Raw genomic sequence first — 24,150 nt, forward strand, 5'->3', positions numbered from 1 at the left:
GCTATAGTTATTTGTTTGTCCTTTTTGGATGAAATAGAAAAAGATAGTTCTTAGATGGAAGGCTTTCTTGGAGGATGTTTCCTGGCTGTGAGTCAAGATGTTCTCCCAAGCAATAAATAGCTTCAGTCTACTTTAGTCATTTAACCTGGCAGCAACTAGTAGAAACAGAAATGCTTTCTCTAGTTCTATTTTTTTATTGGGGGTGGCGATGGGTTTTTAGGAGGCTAGTATTAAAACTTAAAGTCTTGGGGAAAGCCAGGAAAAGGTTGACAAAGTTGATCCTCTACAAAGTGGGTGCTTCAGCACAGCTGTGATGCTCTTTGATAAGAAAATAGGAAATACATTTGCATTCTACAACATGACCATGACTGGAGAAAAGGAAAACCATCCATAGTTTAATTTGTAAACTGGCTAAAAGCAGAATTAATGAAGAAAAAGTTTGTAATTATGTTTTTTTTTAATTTATTCACTTTACATTACAATTGCCCCTCCCTCATTTCCTCCTGGCCCCACCCTCCTTCCCTCTTCCTCCCTACCCCTGTCTCCTAGTCCCTAGAAAGAGAGAGCCTTCCTCCTTGATCCCAGCCTATCAAGTCTCATCAGGACTGTCTGCATCCTCTTCCTCTGTGGCCTGGCAAGGCTGTCCTGCCAACGGGAAGTGATCAATGAGCTAGCAACAGAGTCTATGTCAGAGACTGCTCCTGTTCCCCATATTAGGGGACCCACATGAGCTGCCTATCCACTACATCTGAGCAGGGGGTCTAGGTCCTCTCCATGCATGGTCTTCAGTTGGTGCATCAGTCTCTGCAGGCCACCCTGGGCCCAGATTTGTTGGCTATGTTGGTCTCTGTGTGGAGCTCCTGTCCCCTCCTGGTCCTTCTATCCCCCAACTCTTCCATAAGACTCCCTGTGCACTGTCCAAAGTTTGGCTGTGAGTCTCAGCATCTGCTTTGATTCTCTACCGGTTGGAGTCTTTCAGAGGACATCTGTGAGAGGCTCCTATCCTGTTCCCTCTCTTCAACAACTTCCGGTGTCTCTTCTATTTGCCCTTCTGAGTGAGAATTAAGCATCCTCCCTAGGGTCCTCCCTGTTACTTAGCTTCTTTAGGTCTGTGGATTGTACTATGGTTGTTGGAGTAGCCATTCTAGTATCTAATAAAATATCTTCCAAAATTAATCAAAAGGGATGGGAAAGGACACTTCATACTCATCAAAGAAAAATCTATCAAGATAAAGTCTCAATTCTGAACATCTATGCCCCAAATGCAAGGGCACCAACATTCATAAAAGAAACATTACTAAAGCTTAAATCACACATCAAACCCCATACATTAATAGTGGGAGACTTCAACACCCCACTCTCACCAATGCACAGATCATCAAGATAGAAACTAAATGGAGAAATTAGGAAACTAATAGACATCATGAATCAAATGGACCTAACAGATATCTACACTACATTTACCCAAACACAAAAGAACATACCTTCTCAGCACCTCACAGAACCTTCTCCAAAACTGACCATATACTCAGTCACAAAGCAAGCCTCAACAGATACAAGAAGATTGAATAAGCCCTTGTGTCTTATCAGATCACCATGGATTAAAGCAGGAACTCAACAACGACAGAAACCATAGAAAGCCTACAAATGCATGGAAACTGAACAACTCCCTACTCAATGACCAGGCATGAAATAAAGAAACAAATTTCTGATTATTATTAAGAATTTGTCATCATCTGGTCACAGATAGTTCTCCAATTGTCCAGTGAACAAGTGTAATGAAATTACAGACAATCAGGCATGAAAGTCTTAGCTCAGCTTTATACATGTTTCCATATTCTCCAACTGAACAACTAATATGCAAATAAATAAAGAAAAATAGTATAGGGAGGTAGAAATTAAATCCCAGGCCACACAGCACAATGGAATCCATTTGCTTTCAGGGAGTATCACTTCTGCCTTGTAATAAGAAACTATGGATTAAATATGTACACCAAAAAAATTACAATTAGGATTCTAGAGATAAGAAGGAGTTATGTCCTTTTCATAAGGACAGTAATTCTATTCATAAGGATATATCTCCATCCAGAAGACCTTACTCCAAATACCACCACATTGAATAAGTGTCCTTGTGACCTGCTGGGGAGATGTACAGATGCTCTGCAGAAATGCCTCGCTGAACCTTCACAGCAGAGGAGGCGATGTCTTGCCAGACTGTCTCTCCTCCTCTGCCTTCACTGTCCCACTTTCTAGATGGGTATAAACTGTGCTAGAAACCCAGTACCGCAGGGAAACCCACTAGCCCTCTAAGGTCCAAACTTTGCCAGTATGCTTTTCAGTGCAGGACAGGTGTTCATCTGATACAGTTCTAAAATTTGTACTGACAGTGGGTGTCTCTGTGTTGTACAGAAAGGCTGGATTTCTTGGGCACTGGCTTCTAACACCATTCAGTCTAAGAATAGACCACAAAGGCTTAAGACGATTCCTTGTTTCTGGCTTGAATGAAACATCATTGGTTTACGTTTAATTTAATCATTTGATTAGATAAAGGATCAATTTTTTTTCTATCAGTGTTTTCTGGCCATGCATTATAGAACCCAAATGAGAGAAAAGTAGCAAATCATATAATCACAGGCATAGATAGAGATATAGATGTGTGTGTGCAAATACAAATTTTTATAGTGCATCTTAATTTGTTTTTAATTTGAAAAAAAAATCCCACCTCTTAAATGTGAAGTGTGCACACACACACACACACACACACACACACACACACACACGCACACACACACACACACACTGTTTATGCCCAAGTGGTGCTGTAGCACAGGTTTGAAATGGCCCTGACCTATGCAATGGAGTCTAGAGAAGTATACATCCTGGTCCCTCCAGCAGTGAACGGGCATCTTCTGACCGCAATGGAGCATGCTCACTTTCTCCCCTCCCTCCACCCGCCAGACTCTCCCTGTCTCCTCTCGCTTCAAAATCTATAGAAACTAGAGTATCTAAACTTAAAGGGAGAAAACTCACTCAAGTGTGTTAACCTTGGGGTAAGGAGAAAACTCCCAGGTCACTCTGGGAGTGAGGAAGATACACAGAATTTCAGAGTTCTTTACATCCTAACTTCATTATGGATTCCTGTGTTCTGGAACTGCTTAACAGCTTTGCAGAGGCCTCTTCTGTGTATTCAGCACGCAGTCGAGTTTTCCTTTGAAACACATGTAAACTCCCAGCCTAAAATTCTAAGACAGGGAACCTTTCACTGCGCTTCGGGTGGGCTACTGTTTTCTGTTCTTAATGGTGAGCTACTTTGTGGTGATGTGATGGTATTAAAAAAGACTCTGATGGCCACATGCGGTGGCACACATCTGTAATAACAACACTTGGAAAACTGAGGCAGAGGGATTGCGATTTCACAGCCAATCTGCGATATGTGTGTATTGTCCCTCAAAATAAAACTGTCGGAAGTGGTTTTGCATTCTACTGAAAATGCACAGGAGCTGCCACACGGGAACATCAGCAAGACGATGTTCTGAGTGAATGTCGGCCAGCACGCAGCCGCACAGGCCATGTTGAATGCTTCGCACATCTTGTTTTATTTAGGACTTGCAATGACATTATGCAGTGATTATTCCCATTTTAGAGAAGGACAGATATTCTGAGAGGCAAAGCCACCCAGTAGCTCTCCTGGCCAGGGAAGAACTTGCTTCTTCCGTGTACACCTTAAACTCACTAAGAGAATTACCTGTAATGACTCCAAGATGATTTCAGGGGCAATGGTTTTTGGTGGTGGTGGTGGTGGTGGTGGTGGTGGTGGTTTGGGGTCTTTTGTTTGTTTTTTTGTTTGTTTTTGTTTTGTTTTGTTTTGTTTGCTTTGCTGTATCTATGCAGCTTAATCCCAGCGAGCCCCAGCGCTGCACTTTTGTCTGTGTTTCTGTGTTCCTAAAACTGAAACCAATCCTTTTATCACTCAACAGGGTTTTAATTCTGACAGCTAAGGACAACGGGGGGTTGGGGGTGGGGGGTATTCCCAAGTAGGACAGACCTGTAGCACCCACAAAACAAGTGTGAGAATGAACACATTCAACTATTCTAACAGCTTCTCATTAAAGTGTGTGTCTTTCACTTTGGTTTAAGACACCCGGTCTGAGATGCCGGGCCGTGGCCATGTCACTCTCACCACACTGCCATAGCAGACATTGTGGATGAGTCACGGGACTGGTGAACACAGGGACTGCTATGCATGGCCCAGACAAAGGGTCCAATTCACTGTCCACCTGTCTGCCCCTGACAGCTCCACAGCCCCTTCCCCTTTGCTCCCGCCAGGCCTTTACCATTCTGTGATTCAGATTCGCTGTGATTTTCCCTCTCGGTGTCCACACTTCTCTTGTCCACCACGTTGGACATGGCCAAACTAGTGTTTCCTGTCTTGAAACATAAATTTTGGTTGTAAAATAGTGGTATTTCCTTTTCGCTTTAGAATAAATATCCTCATCAGAGGTGCCAAAATGACTCCAAGGTTAGCTTTAAATCTAGGAAAACAATGAGTTCAGAATGAATGCATCATATTGAAAAAGAAAACACATTGGTCAGACCAGGAAGAATGGGAAAAGTGACTGGCTGCTTCCATTAGTGGTCGCTCCTCACAAGCAGCTTTAGTTCCTTGTCCAAGTGTGGGAAAAGCAATGGTACTACTCACAAACACTGCTGAGGTGACACAAATATTTGGAGAGCAGGTGCCCCACCTAGTACACAGACAGACCAGAGGAAGTCACTGAGTACAACACTGAGAGGCTGTCTCTTTCTTAAGCTCAGGCAACAAAACGTCATCACATTCCTTTGTCAGAGTTTAAGTATGTATCAGACACTGTGACAATATGTGGCCCATCAGATGGCTTGACTGGGTGCCTGGGCCTCTGTAACACCCAGCCTAAGACTGCCACTGACGACATCTGTGTGTTAACAATGAATGCCTTCATTCATTCACTTCCCTCATTCAAACCTGGCTTATCCCTGTGAATACCTGTTAGACAGATGTACAGGAGGGCGTTGAAACAACATCCTGAGAAATTGCATAGCCTTTAACTTGCCAGATTTGCCACCATCACAAAGTAATCTTCATGATGGCATCATTTGCTTCTGAATTAGTGACAGTCCCAATTGGATGTAAACCACTAAATTTACTACAGAAATAGGGATCCTTTAAATGACCCATGCCAATGAGCACTATTCATTTGAATGGTTTTTGTTTAGTCGCTCTTATATATGAACTTTATTCCTCAATTGCAGTTAATGCTCTTAACTCATCCAAAGAAAGCATCAGGCAGACATGAACAGCAGCAACCAAGTTAGTCCCCTGTTAGAGAAACAGGATCTCTTTGAAGACACAAATTATCATTATAATGCCAGTATGGGCCTCAGCCTGGTTAAAGCATTCATCAGAGATGAATCATTACAGGTAGAGAGTCAGGGCAATGACACCGAAGATCATTGCAAACGATGCCTGAGCTATTTGCTGTGGGATTGATGGGGCAATAACCTCGCTCAAAAATTCCTAATGGTGCAAGCTAGACATGAGGTAGGCTGTGCTTTGTGATTTGAAGTGGAAACCGATGAATCAAGCATGCTCTGTGCTAAGGATTCATTGAGGCATTAGGCTTCACTCTTGGGTGACGTCAGGAGCATCCTAGCCATGGATCTGGTCTGTAGCCTTTCACTACTCGAGACTATCCGGCCCTCACTGCCACAGTCAGACCTGAAATGGCCCCATATCAGGCCTCCTTCCACCCCTAACAAACCCAGTTCACCATCAGGCATGATGGCACATGTAACACCAGTGCTCAGGAGGTTGAGGCAGGAGGATCAGGTTTGAGGTAACCTGGGCTAAATATCAAGTACAGGGCCAGAATGCACAAATGCTGCCCCAACCCTTCCCCCCAAAAGTTACCTCAAGTCTTTGCACAGATGGAATCGAACCTTTCCAGGCTGACACCTCCTCTTGTCTCCAAGTTGATGAATGTACCACCCCCATGCCTCTTACCTTCCCACCCGCTTCTAATAGTTTTGCCTAATCCTAAACCTCACGTAACCCCTGCATCTTCTTGTGGTCTTCCCGAACCACTCTCATCTTCCTCTAAAACAATCCACTTATTCCCAGGGTTCTTGAACACATACCACATAGATATAGGCATTTTTACCACAAATCCCTTGCTTATTCATTGACTTCTCATTTCTTCCTTTCACTGATAGAATCCTTGCATTTGATATCACATTAACCCTGCCCTGTCTGACTGCATCTATTCAGCATCCTCTGTGGCCCATAGCTCAGTGCTAATAGAGAAAGGGGTCCACAGGAATCCAGTTGCTCTGCCAGAGTCCTTTGTAACTGAAGGGAGTTTGACATACTTTTAAATATCAGGTGTGGGTGGCGAGCAGGAAACAGATCCTGCTTGCCTTGTGGCATTATAACTTCCATCAGGGCTTTGCAGCACATTCTTTGCTTTTACAAGCTGGGTACGCAAGTTCCCCTAGAAGCTAATCTTAAAAGCACACTTTCTGTCTTCATCCCCAAACCAGAGATTCTCTCTAGCCTTGCCAGACTGGTTAATTTCCTACCTTAGTTGAAATGTGTATAGATAAAGATACTTCCCTTGAATTTCCCAAGGCCTTTAGTTTGAAACACAATTTCCATCAGTAACTGGGCAACTGTTAGGAGCATGGAAGGTGTCCAATGTGAGTGTCTCCACTCCTATTGTCCCTTTGTCATATCTCTGTAACCCCAACATGCTTAGGGGGTGTTCTGGTGTGTGGAAATGCTAAGAGACTCAAAGCTAGACCAAGAATAATAATTCAACAGATAATTTGTAGATAATCTAGTGTGCAATCACCTCTACCATTGAACAAATTAGAGAAAATTAAAATCAATGGTTTTTGATACCTTGGAGTCTATTACAAAGTCCCCAGTGTGCACCAACAAGTGTTTGGCGTGCGGACATGGTGATCCTCGTGCCTCTGAAAGGAAGGTGACAATAACAAAGAAATGTACAACTTCACCAAAGACTTCCTGGCTTCACATCCACCTCTCACCTCACGGCCACCCTTTCTTCATTAAACATCTCCTTCCACTGGGCCATTTCAGATTCCTCTGGCTCTGACACTACTGTTGTCTTCTCCATACGTGATGCTCAGATTCATCTCGAGAGCAGAGGAGAGGTGGGGAAGACACAGTGACAAGCATGTTAGTTGCAGCTCAGTATTGAGGAGTGCGGCTGTTCCTAGGGGAGAGACCGGTGAGCCGGTTGCATTTGCCTTTCTGTTTCTTCTTTCACCCAGAAAGTGCACCTCATTACCACAGAGCCAGCACACACGCACGTCAATCATCACCGGGCCAGATGCCTCTCTTTTCATCACCGTGTGTTCTATAGCTGTCATGCGCCATGCCTTACTCTGAGGCATTCTCTCAGGCTACATCCTCCCCACAAGCTCCTAAATGCACTGACATCCTGCCTAAAATAGAAGCCATAGCCCTGCACGCAAATGCATCCAGCTTCTGCAGCCAATCAGGTGGCCTAGGAAGCCAAAGGCCTAAGACACTCCAGGCAGCCGGAGTGGGAAGGTCTGTTGCCGAGTTTTCACTGTGCGTGTGTAGGTCGTCTGTATCCAGCATAGACTAGGACAGGAAGCTGATCCTGTGTCTCTCTCAAAGTGCCTGTGGGGGTCACAGGAGCTGGCTTTTAGCCTAATGTAAGGCCACTCATCAATAAAGTGCTTCCACATGATGACCTATTGATGTGGGCTCCTCCCGACCTTGCTTGCTGATGGGACATGTTCACCGCCGTTGCTGCAAAACAGACATTGCATGCTTAGCTAGGGTACCAGAAGCCTCACAGCTCCATAAAGGATGGCCAAGCACTTCCACAGTAATTGCTTGACTTCATCAGCATCTACTGACAAATGCCACTGATACCTCATAGTTGCACAGCTTTTCCATTTCCACAATCCCATGGGACCACTGTGTTGGAAGCAATGGCAGAGGGAGAAGGAGGCTCTCCAATACGATCTCCCCAAGAGCTACAGGTTTTCCTAGTGTCCCACTTGCACCTGGAATCTTGAAGCCCAGAACCCTAAAGCTATTCGCTGAAAAAAAATATTGCTGAGAAACTATGTTCCAAGCCACGTGTGAGTGTTGTGCAGTCAAAGACACTATCACTTGTGAACTAGTCCACAGAGAGATTATCATCCAGTGGAAATTTGCAGGCAGGATGCAAAGCATTGTCTAAGATCTGAGTTCTCAGCATCCAATGCTCAGTGTCCTCCAGGTGGTGAGACTTAGGGGAAAAAGTCTGAGGGTACCAGTTCCAGAGCTGTCACCTACAAACTCCTCTCCCAGAGCACAGAGCCCCTATTCACCTTTGTATGTGAATTGTGAAGGAGAGGCCTAACTAATCCCAGCTTCAGTCCAGAACGTTCTTGTAAGAAGGCAGGATGAAACTAAAACATCACATGACAGTGAAAGTCATGGACCAGGTCACCATGGCTTAAAACTAGGAAACAGCCATTGGTGACAACTTGGTAGTGCAAGGCTTAGGAGAAGCAGGAGAAATAGCCCTACACCCATTCCCCATGACACCCCTTGAGGTTCCATGTTTAGAAACATCCTGTAGTTAGAGGTTTTGCATATTAAACTTGTCCCTAGAAATGTATACTACGCTTCCATTTTCAGACTTTATAGATACCATTTCCTGTCACATATTTAACCACTTGCCTCCTACAATCATCCCACACAACCCTTTCACTGATGACAGAAGCCACTGGTAGCAATGACCCTGTGGCAGAGGCCTGAGTGCCCAGTGCTTAAGGCTACACACACACACACACACACACACACACACACACACACACAAGCTGAAGCCCCTAACAACCAGGTCCCAGTTGAATACACTCCGATTAAGCTGTCCTTCTCATCTTTCTGACTTCAGTCCTCAATAGTCACATCACCTCTGTTTGAAGAGTCCAACCATTTACTTACTAACCTTTGAGAGGATAAAGTACTGTGACAAATGTGGCTGGTGGGTGGCCTGGCTGGGAGTGACATCCGCCTTCTTGTCTCCAGAGTCTGGTGCTCTACCCTGTACATGACAGGGATTAGTCCAACAGAGTACAGAGGTCGGAAAGCCGACCTGACTTTAGCAGCGAGTAGGATGTCAGAATGGTGCCAGAGAACAGGATGGCATACATGAGGGACAGACTGTGGGAGAGGGGGCATCCCAGAGTTCAGGGCATGTGGAGGCACACAGTAGGGAAGACACAGTGCCGGAGGTGCACAAAGGCCTTAAGTGCTAAGATCTGTTACTCCTGTTTCTGAGAGCAAGCCCTGGAAGAACCTGTGTGTTTACGTCTTCATCAATATCTGGTTTTGTTTTTAAGTAAGATAATTCCCCTCCCCTTGGTGAAGTCAGTGCATGTGTAGCTTTCCCTCCTTTAACTGCCCCTGCCCTGGTACTCACTTCTGCTCTTCTGGTCTGGCCTGCTTGTAGAGAGCGACTGAGATTCTGATAACATGCCTCATGACTAGGGGACAATGTGGTCTTCAGCTGTGCAGGAGGAGCCTGGATTCAGCTGACCCCTCACCTTCAGGCTTATCTCTTGCAGATTATTGGGACCATCCCACTGATGCCTAACCCAGGGCCATCAAGCCAAGCAGCAAGTGGCACTCAGGGCCTTCAAGTACAGCCGATCACCCCCCAGCTCCTGACCAATGCCCAGGGCCAGATCATTGCCACAGTCATCGGAAACCAGATCCTGCCTGTGATCAACACCCAGGGCATCACTCTGTCCCCCATCAAGCCAGGCCACCAGGTAAGGGTCCCACACCAGTGCAGTGCCCAATATATTTCTTCTCTCCTCCTTTCTCATTGCTCTCTGTACAAAGTAAATTTTGCATTACAAAAATATTTATTATTTTCATTATTTCCCATAGCAAATATAAGCAATAACATGAATAGCTCCCTAATCTAAAATCAAGAACATATTAAATTATAACAGACACTGTGACCAAAAGTCAGTTACAATGTGTCCTTCTTAATCTATACCAAACACACTTCGTTTTCTCTTTTTTTTTAATAGAGCAAAAAAGAAACCAAAACTACTTACACCTTAATTATAAGCGAAAACTATTATTAAACACAAAGCAATTCCAAGCTGGAGCTACTACAACAGCTGTAGATGAAGGACAGGCAGCTCTCCTTGTTAATTCACTAAAATTCTAACTGTGGTTTGCTTTGCCATTCAAATACCAACTGAGCTTTTCCCTGTGTGTTTACACTAAAAGTTGAGCAGGTTGAGCTTGTAGCACTAAAGGAGGAAAGATGTGGTCTTTGATCTCCGTGGAGATTTTACTTGTTTGGTCCCTTCAATAAGCATTTTGATAACATGTAGTGAGACTCGATGCATTGCTAGCTAAGACATAGAAGCATTGCTTTCTAGCCAAGGGGTTCATGGTGTTATATGGGACACTGACTTATAAAAGCCAATAAAGCAGAGAAGGCCCTGGAACAGAGCAGGTAAGAGCAAGATGAGTGAGAGCTGCCGAGGAAATGAATTAACAACACTCTAGGAAGTAGAAACAGTGGGCAGGAAGGTAGGAAGATGACATGTTGGGGGCCCAGGGAGCAGTTTCTGTGGCAGGAGCACAAAACAAGCTGGGGACAGTTTGGGTGGGGTGTACAATCAAACCAGAAAGGGTAAGCTTTATCTCTGTGTGTGCTCGAAGGTGTCACACACCGACATGACATCTCACTCAGCTCTCTCATTCGCAAAAATAAAATGGGATGGGGACACCGGTATCTACCCTAAAGAACGTGTGTGAGGGTTAGGGTGATCAGAGCTGTGTCTGAGATACAGCAAACTATCATTCAATCATGATAGTAGTGAGGCGGTCCCACCTCAGCTGTTGATGGCAGTGAAGATGCCACCCTGGGGACCATAGGAGGTGGATGTTACACAAGAAGGAATTATATGAGCTATTTTTTTCCTCTAATAAGTCTGATCATGGCATAAAAGATGGCAGAGGAAGGCGGATCGCTGTGAGTTCGAGGCCAGCCTGGTCTACAAAGTGAGTCCAGGACAGCCAAGGCTACACAGAGAAACCCAGTCTTGAAAAACAAAACAAAACAAAAAAGGATGAACTGAAATGATGGAATTTCCATTGTAAACAAACTACTCAGGAGCCAATAGTGAAAGCCGAGCAAGGGGTATTGAGCACACCTGCTGGACAGCAGCGGGCAATTGGAGCCTAGAGACATTTACTGCAGCTGGAAAATAAAGAAGACAACCAGAGACAGCCTGAAGAACAGGAAAAGGAGTGAGGTCCAGGGACTGTCCGGAAGAGATGGTGGATAAGGAGGGGGAGAACCTGGAGTGGGGTGGCCTAGCACAAGAATCATGACGGAGCAGCGGAGTCCAGACAGGCATCAAACGCAGCAGAGAAGAAGCTGAGTAGAGCGAGGTTTAAGGCATGGGTCAGTTCTGTCTTAAGCACTTTGAAGTGAGTCACCTGCTCATTTGATGAGTCAGTAAGCTGAAGCTGAGCAGGGTTAGGACCGGTTTGGGGTGTACACTGATAAAAGAAAGATGGTAGAAAGGAATGTGAAGGCGAGCAGCCAATGTGTAGCTAGGGACACGGCTCTGTACTGTGTTGGGAGACTACAGTATATCAAAAATGCAAAAGCAATGGCAGTATCATCTTTTAAAACAGCAACACAGAAAAATCCCTCCAGAGACCTCAGCCTCAACCCTGCCTTTCCACCTCAGCTGCACTCAGAGGCTATGCATAGAAATTCACCAATTGTTGGACTAATACTAAGCACTGTTTACTGAAAATATTTTTTGGCCACCAACCATATGGCAGACAGTGTACCTAGAAGCCACCTGTGTGGGTAGATACCATGCACTCTTCTTTCATGGAGTTAACAACCTAGCAAGGAAGATCTGCACTCCTCCAATACATGTTCAGATACGTAACTTCACTCCATAGTGAATGTCATGAGAAAAAAAGTGAGAGGAATACGACACTACTGAGCAAGAAGTGGCTGCCACCTGGAAACACACATTGTGGAAACTAGGGCCTGTGTCTCTGCACTGGAAGTTTAATCTTGGCCAGTGACACTGTTTTTCTAGCTGGACCCCAGGCTGGGAAGAGGTTCCTGACAAACCCACTTTTAAGTTAAAGACTTTCGCACCTGCACTCACCTTTTGTTATTTACAAGGGTCCATTAGATTGTTTGAATAACGGCCTTCAAACAAGGCAGGTTCTCTGTCTTTCACTGGTCTCACCATGTAGCCCCAGCTAGCCTGGAACTTGTATAAAGCACATTGGAGGTGCAGCTTCCTCTACTGGGATCAAGATGTGCACCCCCACACATCTTGGGGGTCCCTTTGGCTTCTTAAACCCTAGTGCTGTCTGCTTGAGCCTGTTCATAATTATCTTATCTCTAAGGAGAACATTGAGGCCTGCTTCTCTTCTCACAATCTGATAAAATAAAATAAAAATCATTTCCGTCAGCAAAGTCAAGTCATAAATTGTCAGAAAAAATGAAATGGCTAGAAATCAGTAGCACTTGATGTAAAGTCGCTCTCACACTCACCTTGAATTTCAATGGTTGGTATTAGGTGGTAGAGGCAAGCAGCCTAAAGGGATGGAGCCCCTTCTCAACTGTGCTCACATTAGCTATCAGCAATATTGCACAGTCTCACCCAAGCACTGAGAAACACTTCCAGACCTTTCCACACTATCCTTGCACCCGGCTGCAGTGAAACTTCACTAAGACTGAGGGAACAAGTAGCACTCCATTGTTATGACCCAGCAAACTCACATCCCAAACAGGGGGACCCCCTTTGCAGGTACATGTGTGTGCATCTGCAGCATGTATGTATGCATACTGAGAATTCAAGAGTGTGGCCAAGAAAAATGTGGATGAGGTCACCCTCCCCCAGGTCATAGCAGGCACTGAACAGGCTCTTACTCCCCAGCAGAGACAGAATCTAATCTGCTCCAAGAAAAGCTGAGGGAACCAAGGTGATCTTGATCCCGAATGTTAGGAGAATGGTAGAGATGGACAGAGGAGTTTGTCTTGGCATTAGTTGTAACTGAAGTACTTTGGAACATGAAGTCAACGTATAGAGTTGGGTGAATTATCAACAGTTATGCCAGCTTGGGACCTGAAAGCAGTAGCTACAATTGTAAGCACCAAAACACTCCCTAATCGAAAATGAAACACCTTATCACCAGAGGTATATAACAGCAGTGGTCTTCGATTTTTCTTTAAATATTACCTTTTGCATTGAAGAAATATAATATGGACAAGCACCAAATCTGAAGGATTACTATCATCCAGTAAGAAGCGTCTCTGTTTATTCTTTAGAGTGATTTGTGATAAATGCCGAATTCACAAGAGCAAGGTTCTGACAATAGACTATGTCATAAATTTTAAAGGAGCCTCTAACCCCTACTCAGAAGGAAATCCATGCTAAGAAAGTACAACGCTCTCAGGTTGAATGACCTGGAGGTGGGTCACTTTAATTTTGCAAATAGTACTAACCACAACTTAAGCTTTCCATCAGCGAAACACTAAACGGACCTAAATAAAATCTGTGAATGGAGCCTCTAGCACTCTTCAAGATGACTTATCCTAGTGATGGAAGATCAACAAGAGCCTGCCAAGTTATTGTCCAAAAGACAGGCAGTATGGTTTTAGAGTGTACCAGGATCCATTAGTCCTAGATAAAAGCTCCATAGAATCTACCAGATCAAAGAATCTTGATGAGCAGGACAAGAACATAACATAGCAGAGAAAACTATGTATGAAAACTTAACACCCTGGCGTGGAGTTTGTACCCTTGAGGACTCATTTGGGGCAGAGAACAGCTTCCAATCACAGGTTTGTCCTGCAACTGAATTCACAATTCCCTCATAAGTCATCACTTCTCCCTCTCTCTCCCCTTTCTTCTCTGTCTCTGTCTCTGTCTCTCTCTCTCTCTGTCTCTCTCTCTCTCTCTCTCTCTCTCTCTCTCACTCTCACTCTCTCACTCTCGCTCTTTTTCTTTGACTAAATGCTAGCACATGTTTCAACCTATAAAGTCAAACACCAACATTTTAAAAATTGTGATACTGAGATGGATACTTCCTATCCAAGTAGCCATCAAAGTAAAGGTTCTACAGTTTGCTTCTGAATATTCAGTGCTACCAGAAAGCCACTAGGAAGCAGCTTAGACAACTCCAGTCTCTTAAAATGTCAGGTAATTACCCACTCTTTTTTCAAATAAATACAAAAATATTCGTGTGTATCAGTTTTTACCTTTTTGTTTTCAGTTATTGTCTTTTTATTAACTCACACAATTACTCATTTCTTCTGCTCTGATGAACACAACACTTGCCACAGTAATGTCTGTCGACGTGGTTGGCTATGAAATCTCCAGCACCACATTCATCGCAAGGGCAGTCAGCCAACGACACCAACACTGCCATTTTTATCCCCCGTGTCATAGGTCAGGACAGCCGACTTAAGCCCTGCTTCTCTTCTGCTTATTCCTACTGGAAGTTGTGTAAGATGTTTTTTTTTTCTGAACATCATCACTGAAGCCTCAAACCCCAAGATGAAGAGTGGAGTCCCTTTGAACATTGTAGTCAAAGTCTGCCCATCTTCCAGCTGCTTACCAGTGAAAAACAACCTTCCCTGAGGAAGAAGCGCCTTTCCTTGGCTTGTACAATCTGTATAGGGTCTGAGGGCATCTTCCTTCTAAGGCGTTGTATGAAAGTCTGCAGCTTGGTGGCTACTCCAAGGCAGATGGCAGATGAGAAAGTGCTTATCAGTTTTATAGTATTCTCCATAGAGCGTGCAACAGGAATACTTTTACCCAAGGTCCCTGACCAACAGCGCCATGTAGGATCTGGGCCACCAGCCCTCCCCTGTGAAGCCTCCCTCTATTGCTCCCTCACCTCAGCTTTTTTCCCCCCAAGCTCTGTCCACTTCCATCAAACATTATTGCCATCGAGAGTCTACACCTGAAAGACAGGGGCCTAGCTCAACTCAGCCAAATTCACACAGATCCAGCCCCAGCCCCAGGGTCAGTCAGTGCGGTCCACCTCACCACTGCTGAATTCTCCTGTTTCACCATCTAAGGCATCAGCACTCTAGAACTATCCTTTTAGACACTCAGCCCAGGCATTCTGTGTCTGTCTAGTGTCTTCCGTCATTTGCCACCATGTCCCAAATCAGCATCTCTGAGAGAGCCTGAGAAGACTTCAGACCTTGTCTCCTGGCGTCTTCTGAACCGCGCCCCCTTCTGCCTTCACATGATCTCACAGCTCATTATCTCGGCTGTACATAAGCCCTCCTTTTCTATTGTGCACTTAAAAGCCAACTCCCATCCCCATGTGTCCCTGCTGAGCTTGGGCTGCATCCCACAGCTGCCTGTGATGCTCTGGTCTCCTGCCTGCTCTTGGAACTCACCACGAAATCCTCCCGTCCTGACTCCTCACTCACTCACACCCTCACAGTGCCTGGAACAAGCAATGGTGCTTTCCTCCCCACCTCCCTCTCACCCCTCAGAGACTCCACCTTGCCTCTGCCACCCTTGTACATGGGTGTGGGCCAGCCAGACATCCTCCACTGGCCTTTACATGTCTGGAGAGATTTTTCTTCCCATGTGAGTTTCTCTGTATAATTTTTACTGTTTCTATGCATTTCTTTTCCCAACCTGGTGAGCACGCATTGCATTGCTTTCATTTTCCAAGACACTTGCCACCCGTACCTGTTTTTATAGCATCACAGAATTAATGAAAGGTGTTTTATGCCAGAATCGAAAACACTACTAATGAATGCACAGGCAAGATACAACAAACCAGACGAGTGGGGAAAAATCACAAAAGTGTCTCCCAAGGGCTTGCCATTTCAGTATCTGTTTGTTGACTATATGAAATACCCTGGCAGTGCCAAAAACCAGTGCAAACAATACCATGAAGCCAGCCTGTGGGAGCCAGCACGAGATGCCAGCCTGAGTATTGCCTCCCTGTTTGCCATCTCGTGTGTGAGATAGATCTGGGGCCTCCGCTGGCTAACGAGGGCTGTTTCTGCCTTCCCTTATACGCTCGCTCCCCATGTGTTCAGCCCATCTGCACCTGGCTCACAGCACCAAAGGGCAAGGAAATGACTGTGTGGACTCAGCAAACTACACCTCCTTTAAGAACCTCCATGCAAGTGTAGGGAGCAAACAGAATTTTATTATATAAAAAGACAACATCGAGTAAAGTGACTTTGGAGTCATAGAGGCACCAGAATAATTCTATCAAATGGAGGACAATCTGTGCACAGTTCCATCTGTAATGTGTCCTCAGATGAGAGCAGCTACACAACAGTAACACGCTAGTCCTAAAATATTAAGTTTTAAAGTGTTTTGGGGCCTGTAGAAAATAATATGTAAACTAGAAAAAATATTTTAAACTTATTAGGACAGACATGTAAGTGGGTAGCATCCAGGTGGATAGATCCACTCTAGGGTTTTTTAAATTGTCAGTATCTTTAAAAGCAGCATATTTAAATCAAATTATATAATACTTTCCTACTACTGCTTTTTTAAAGTGCATTAAACTTTTATTATATGGAACCACAGAGTTCTTTCACAAAATAACTTAAATCTCTGTTTTGTTTTCTTCTTTGGTAAAGATAGTTCTAAGCATAATTTTTTAAAGTTAACATATCAAAAGAATTAAACCTCTAGTATCAAAGAGACAGTGCCGTGTTCACCTAAAAGCATTGCTGTCTGCTGAGTAGAAGGCAAGTGTTACCTAGGCTTCCGTTGCTCTGGCAGAACACCATGACCAAAAGCAACCTGGAGAGGAAATGGTGTATTTTGCCTCACAGTTATAGTCCAACATTCAGGGCACTCGAGGCAGGAAAACAAGGCAGGAACCAAAGCAGAGGCCATGAAGGAATGCTGGCCATGGTTTGTGTCGCATATGATTCTGTATCTATGATTACACCAAATGACTCCATCATGAGAGAAAGCAGAGAAGTGACTGACAAGACAGAGAATTGAGAGTGGAGATTGCCTGCAAGAGAAAATGTCATAAAGCGATAATGTTCCCTGCCTTGGTTATAACAATGCTTTCATGGGTGTATCCATTTGACAGACTCCTTAGACTATGTTTGGAGTGGGTGTGTTTTATCATGTGAAAATTATATCCCCAAAAATTTTGAATGGAAAGTGAGCACACAGAGGAGGGCAGAGGCAGATTGGAGTAGACATGCCCAAGGCTGGAGTGTCGGTACCAAGGCAACAGGCAGAGGCTAATTTGTGCTATGGACAGCTCTCACCAAGTCCACAGCCTGCTCTGATTCGGCTCCCAGGCTGCCCCACTTTTATGAAAACCTTGTTATTCTTTAAAGTGTGAATCCAGTGGTGCTTACAGTTAGCAAAGGTGGCTACTGCCCAGGCTAACCTTCTACTCCTTAGGTCTCTGAGTCCCTAAACTGTCTTTCTGGAGGGGCAACCCAGGATGAAGGGAGAGATACCTTCAGATTCCCTACTGAAACTTCTCTCCTCTCCCGTTCCTCCATCCTCTCAGTGCCAGTTTCCTTGAGAGCCCTTAAAGGAATAATAGTAAACAGACGTAGTGACACAAAGTTCAAACACTTTTAAAAAGTAAATTAGTTCTTTGTGCCATTAAAACTATCGTCTCAAGTCCCAGGAGCAGACCAGCTCCTCCACACCAGGAGGATGAGCCTAAAATATCCCAAGATCTCTGTACCCTGGCTCCCTAGTTTGTACAGATGTAACAGTAGTGTGAGAATCTAGTTAAAGAGACCATGAACGCCCTGAACCCCAGGGCTGGCACAGAGCAAGCCAGCCCTGAGGGGCTAGAGAGATGGTTCAGTGCAAGAGTGCTTAGGAGGAAGCCTGGGGTTGGATCCCAAGCCCTACATTAGTTCACTCACAAATACCTGTAACTTCAGCTCCAATGAATCTGACACCTCCAAATGCACCTGCATCTGCACACTCACACAGAAACACACATACAGATAAATAAATAAAATCTTAAAAAAGAAAGTAGCAAGCCAAGCATGGTGGTAAACACCTTTAATCTCAGCACTTGGGATGTAGAGGCAAGGCAGATCCCTGAGCCCTGTGTTCAAGGCCAGCCTGGTCTACAGAGAAAGTTCTAGTATACCCCAGGCTTCACAGAGAAACCCTCTCTCAACTTGGAAAAAATTGCAACTAAGAACTCCATATATTACGAGATAGTTATCACCTTGCTTTTATTATCAGATTTCTAGAGGACATAAGAAAACACGTTATTAGTTGTTCGTAAGCCACCCCAAAACTCCGATGTGAGAGAGCAGAGCTGCCAGACTGAACTAGAACTCCTCCTAAAGTCTGCGAATGACGGGCCCAGGCACAACGTTAAGTTTGTGCTTCGCATTTGAATTGAGTGTGTTGTTGCATCCTGCACAAGCCTGAGAAGCCTCCCAGGTGTGTGGGAATTGTGTAAACAAGCAGAAAACAGTCCAGCCACACACTACAGCTGAGAAATGTCAAAAATTGGGTATTCTGGCAAGCCAAGTAGGGAATTAATAATATATTTAGAATTTCCAATAAAATGCCTGTCAAGCAAGCAACAATGTATTATATACACACACAAAAAAATAAATCCTGCCTGGGTATAGTGCTCTTCCTGAGAAGTATACACTGTATTCATGAAAATGAAATGATTCAACCCCAAGAAGAAACGTCTGTTTCTTGGCATTTCCCATAATGTTGCATTCACTTTGGGTTTTGTTTTTTGTGTTTTGCATCCCTTGTGTAGCTTCACCAATCTTCCCAGACATCAGTGGGTCAAGCAGGCACCCAAGGCAACCTGCTGCACCTGGCTCATGGCCAAGCATCCACATCTCAAAGTCCCGTGCGACAGGCTTCTTCCTCCTCCTCTTCATCCTCCTCCTCTTCAGCTTTGAGCGTGGGCCAGTTAGTCAGCAGTAAGTACCCTTCCTGGCTCCATTTAATCATGGGGACCTTTTTGTTGCCTATTGCAATCTCTCTTCTTCCCAAGCCCCTTCTGTCTGTCTGTCTGTCTGTCTGTCTGTCTGTCTGTCTGTCTCTCTCTCTCTCTCTCTCTCTCTCTCTCTCTCTCTCTCTCGCCTCCCCCCTCCCCATTTCCTTCTCTTTTCTCCCTCCTTCATTTTCTAGGGCTGCTAGGCCAATATTGGAATGATGTCTGTCTCCAAGGCCATGTGACTCCTTAGGGCAGCTGGCCCCCACAGCACAGCCCTGCATTAACACAGGCTGGGAGCGGGCTCCGTTTCAGGGGATTCTCGTGTGCTGAGTCAGACCTGCCACTTCCAAAGCTGATCAGCTTGCAGGGCATGAGCAAACAGCTCTGAGTCGAAATAACCAACAACAGGCACTCAGCCAGAGGGTCAAGCGCTTTCCTCTGTGTTTGAAGTCCCCTGCCATTCTGTCTGCAGGTGTCAGAGGAAATAAAGGAAAGCATGCCTGTGGGCAGGTGTGTGGGTGAACAATGAGCCACCTTCAGTGACACATGGAGGCCACTGTGTGGGCTGGAATCAGATGGAAATCTCCAAACACCATTCACAAAATAAAGCAAGCCTGAAGCCTGCCTCCCTAGTAAAATGGCTACGATAGTCTATATATGGTATTGTGCAGTCCGCATATGTCCCTAGGGAAGCCAGCGTATTTTTCACATACAAACAAAAGGATAGGATGCATAGGTGCATAGGACAATGGTGTGAGTAAATATCATTTACTCACCTAGTTACATTTTTACCTAATTTTCATATAAAAATCAGACAGCGTATAAACATGTATAAACATGCACTCCATCAGGAATCAAGATTCCAACTGTCTCGGGTTTAAAAGGTTGAGGCACTGCATAGGCGCCTGTGCCATAAAACGTGGGTACCCTTGTCAGTGAAAATAAGGTAAAGGCCCTGTTAAAGCTAGCAACTCGAAAGATGCTGTGGGTGGGGCAGGAAGTGGATGAGGCACCAGGGAAGGATGCCACGGTGCCTATGTCCTCACTGCACTGGCCAGGACACATCTAGTTTTGAATATAGCTCAGCACTAAGCAGCAGGGACACATACGGAGTTTTCCCTTTAATCTGCCTAGACCCACAACTCTGTTCATTTGGATGGAAACCTTAGTCCCTGCTGAATAAATTCATAGATAAAATTAATCTTATTATAGTTCATCTTTTCCATAAAGAAATACCTCAGATGGTTTTTGTAGAAAAAGATTCAAATTCTACCTGAATTCGTGTTTACAAAATACCCCATTTTAAGTGCCAAAGGTGTGTGAGTATGTGTGTTAGGACAAGCTGTTAATATTTGGTCCTGAAAGAAAAAGAATCAAAATCAAATACAAAGAAAAATATGTGGAAATATAGAAGTACAAACCAGTCCACTAATGCAGTCTTACATGTGTGTTATATTTAACATAATAGGTTAATGGAGAAAAGGATGGATAGATGAGTGGACACCCACTGTCTCTGGCCACTTGATACAACTGAACAAGGGAGGATTAACCTTTTTTTAAAAGAAATTAGTAAGGAAGCTACTTAATAGGGCAGATGGAATTCAATTACATCAATTACTCTTCAATCAGTGGTGAGTAGTCAGCAAAGCCAGGACTTAGAGAAACTCCTTTGTCTCGTGCATTGGAGCGGGAGCCTGAGCAGGAGCCTCAGCAGGAGGAGCCCACGCCACATGCAGGACCCTTTTCACAAGAGGGCCGAGCAGCACCAGTGAGCGCCTAACTCTGCACAAACAGTGCTGAACGTAACAGCCTTTATAGATTTGGGTGGGGGGAGTGTTATTTAGTTTTTCTCTTCTATATCAAAACCCAATCACAAAAGGAATGTATGATTTCCATATTTATAGACCACATCCCTTCCAGTGCAATAATTTGCCATAATGACTGATTTCATGGAAACATGTTTAGAGTGTGTCATGAAGCACGTGATAAAGGGTTCAGCCGCTCAGCGAGAAGGACGCAGGGTGAAGGCAGAGTAGAAGAACTTCTGTCCCTGTGGAGTCAGGCCAGAATGGACACACACACACACACACAGACACACACACACACACACACACACACACACACACACACAGAGACACACACACACACACACACAATCTGTGGTTGTGTTCGCCATCCCAGAGGCTTGTTTTTAATCATTGTTTGTTTTTCTGCTGACCCACCTCGTCTTAAAGCTATCCAGGAGCTGATGAATAGTCACCTCATTAGCACCCAAAAAGTTCCTGTCATCAAAGATACTCCAAGGACTTTAGGTCCATCTTGGGAACCAAAAGGACCAGTACTAGAATGAGAGTCACAGCACTCCTATAATTACTTAGGACTCAGTTTTAAGAGCTATGCTCTGGGCACAAAGACAAAGACTATATTTCTTATGTGACATCACGCAAACCTTGGTCAGAATCATAGTTACTGAATCTTCCACATCACAGTCAAAGAGGGTCCTGTCCAGCTGTCCATTGGTTAAAAATTAGTATTAAAATACCTTGCTCAGTCCAGGCCAAAAAAAATGCCAAGATAATCCCTTGGCAATGATCAAATCACCTTCATGCGTGATGAATTCCATATCTGAGCTCAGAGTAAAAAAGTACAAATACATATTCTTGTCAAGACCTTCTAGCCCTGATGCCTTCCTTTGGGCTATGCTTTGCTCAGATAGACACCGTTTCTATCAGCTGCGCTTTTTGTTTCTTCGTTTTTTTCATGTGTACGCATATGTAGTGTGTGCATATGTGTTCACTTGTATATGGGTGCAAGTGTGTGTACAGGCGAATGGGCATGCGTGTGTGTATGAGTATGAAGAAGCAAAGTTGATGTCCAGAATCTTTCCTGGTAGATCTTCCCAAAGCTATGGCTAATCTCATAGGCTGGCCAGCTCTGGGAAGCCCAGCTCTGCCTATCTTAGCACTCTAAAGCTAGAACTGCAGGCAGTACCCCATGCCCACCTCCTGTTCACATGGGTTCTGAGGCTCCTCATGCTGAAGCAAGAGCTCAAACTGCTAAGCCATCCCCCAAGCTCTAAGTTGGACTTTTAGAAAATCTAGAAAGAAAAAAAAATGACTTTTAAACTTCCAACTTGGTTTGACATTTACAGTGTACTAATTTTAAATAGGTAGATTTGAGGTTGTAACTACTGGAGAGGGGGTGTTTTATTCCTATTCTTTTGTCTACTGTTTAGAAACTCTTGACTTATAAGCTTAGCAAAAGATTGCTAGTTACTGCCTCACAACTCAAGCTGAACCCTAAAGATGGATCTAGAGATGGGACTAGCAAAAGCTGAAGGGTTATTCTCCACAAAGGTATCTGACTTGACAGATTGAAAACTTTCTCCCCAATCACAAGCCATACTGGCCTTCATCCCACTGAGTCACACAGCTTTACTACTTTCCTATGCAGTGCAGAAAGGGGGAAGATAGGAAGAGGTCGGGGGAGGGGGGCCTCTCTCAGGAGTCCCTTCTCACAGGGCCTGTCTGCCTCATCAGTCTTATGCAGGGGAGCAAGCAGTTTTTCTGGGCCATAAAACCTGCTGGATGAGAACACGAATGGGTTCAGAGAAACAGTAGCACAAAGAGGATGCCACATCCAGGCTCAGTAATGGATGCCACACCCAGGCTCCGTAAAGGATGCCACACCCAGGCTCAGTAAAGGATGCCACATCCAGGCTCTGTAAAGGATGCCACACCCAGGCTCAGTAAAGGATGCCACATCCAGGCTCTGTAAAGGATGCCACACCCAGGCTCAGTAAAGGATGCCACATCCAGGCTCTGTAAAGGATGCCACACCCAGGCTCAGTAAAGGATGCCACACCCAGGCTTAGTAAAGCTGGAAGCCAAAAAGTAGAGGCAGATACAGGAAGAGGCAGCTCTCCTCCTGCCACAGAACACCCATATTGCCTGTGAAAAATGTGCCCTCGACCCCACCAGGTGACTCAAGTCTGTCAAAACAAGAAAGGTACTGCTCGAAAAGCCACATCTGTACAAGGAAGGCATCTAGGTTCTTTTTTGAGTTTTGAGTTTTGAGCATCCAGTGTTACTTGCAAGGCTGCCAAATAATTCACCATCTCTGAAAGAGACTAGGCCAATCTTTCCCTTCTCTGTGCTGGTCTGTACCAGCCGGGGCCCCTTTTTGTTCTAAATCATGATTCCTTCACTACTGTTTTGGTTTGGGTTTTTTGGTGTTTGTTTGTTTGTTTGTTTGTTTGTTTGTTTGCCTCTCTCCTCTTGCAAGTGGGCTTTTAAAACTTTTTCTTAATCCTATAATTCTTCCTTCCACCATGAAGAACTTTCTTGTAGCATAGATCACTGTAAATCTGTCCTGTTTGTATCCTGTGGCCTTTGGGCAAGACAGCCACTGTGTCACCTAGGATATCCTGCTTAAGCCCCAGAACCAAGCAGCAAGAATACCCAGTCCAAACTCAGGCTCCCGGCTCATCTTGGATATGCAGCAAATGTGAGGGGAGCTGGCGAAGGGGAGCTGAGGGCTGGCCAGAGTCAGTTCCGGGTGACCGGACATGACGACAGCAAGCGTAGGGCCTGTGCACCTGAGAGAGCATAACAATCTGGCTTTTCCTGTCAAATCCCCTTCTTATATTGCTGGGAAGTAATTCAAAAACTGTATGAGCCATCCGTGCTGCTCATTCGAGGCTTCCACCTCTGCGGTGGTGTTAATGAGTTAATAAGACAAGGGCCAGAGGCCTTCACACACACACATACACAAATCTCATTAAAAAAAAATACAAAAATCAGAAACCATAATATATACACAAAAGACCTCTAAGATTAAAAAAATTAAAACACTTTTAAACCTCCAAAAATGCCACTGATTTTGTCTTGTGTTGGCCATCTACTGATGAGTGTGAAGCCTGCCTTTAAGAGTGGTATGTATACCCCATGAGGTTTCCACCACCAGCTCTTCTCTGCTCTCTCCTTTTTCTGTAGGCTTTTTCATGACTTAATATTATACTCCAAGCTCCAGTAAACTATGAGAATGTGCCTCCCCACTCCAAGAAGAAGCTGGGAGTCACTTAAAAATACAAACTAAGCCTA

The 24,150-nt window shown here is 44.6% G+C and overlaps 1 protein-coding gene across 1 annotated transcript in view; it reads left to right on the plus strand.

The window, feature by feature from the left end:
• Positions 1-24,150, plus strand: part of POU6F2 (POU class 6 homeobox 2) — a gene marked incomplete at its 5' end in the record, with an annotated part of 488,714 nt that overhangs the window by 454,733 nt on the left and 9,831 nt on the right. The window contains 2 exons of the mRNA XM_084795181.1: positions 9,652-9,858; positions 18,863-19,031. Of these exons, the coding sequence (XP_084651307.1) occupies positions 9,652-9,858; positions 18,863-19,031 (376 nt within the window). The remainder of the gene's footprint in view (positions 1-9,651; positions 9,859-18,862; positions 19,032-24,150) is intronic.

This window comes from Acomys minous (assembly GCF_964271855.1).
Source record: "Acomys minous genome assembly, chromosome: 9".
Classification (NCBI taxonomy): Eukaryota; Metazoa; Chordata; class Mammalia; order Rodentia; family Muridae; genus Acomys; species Acomys minous.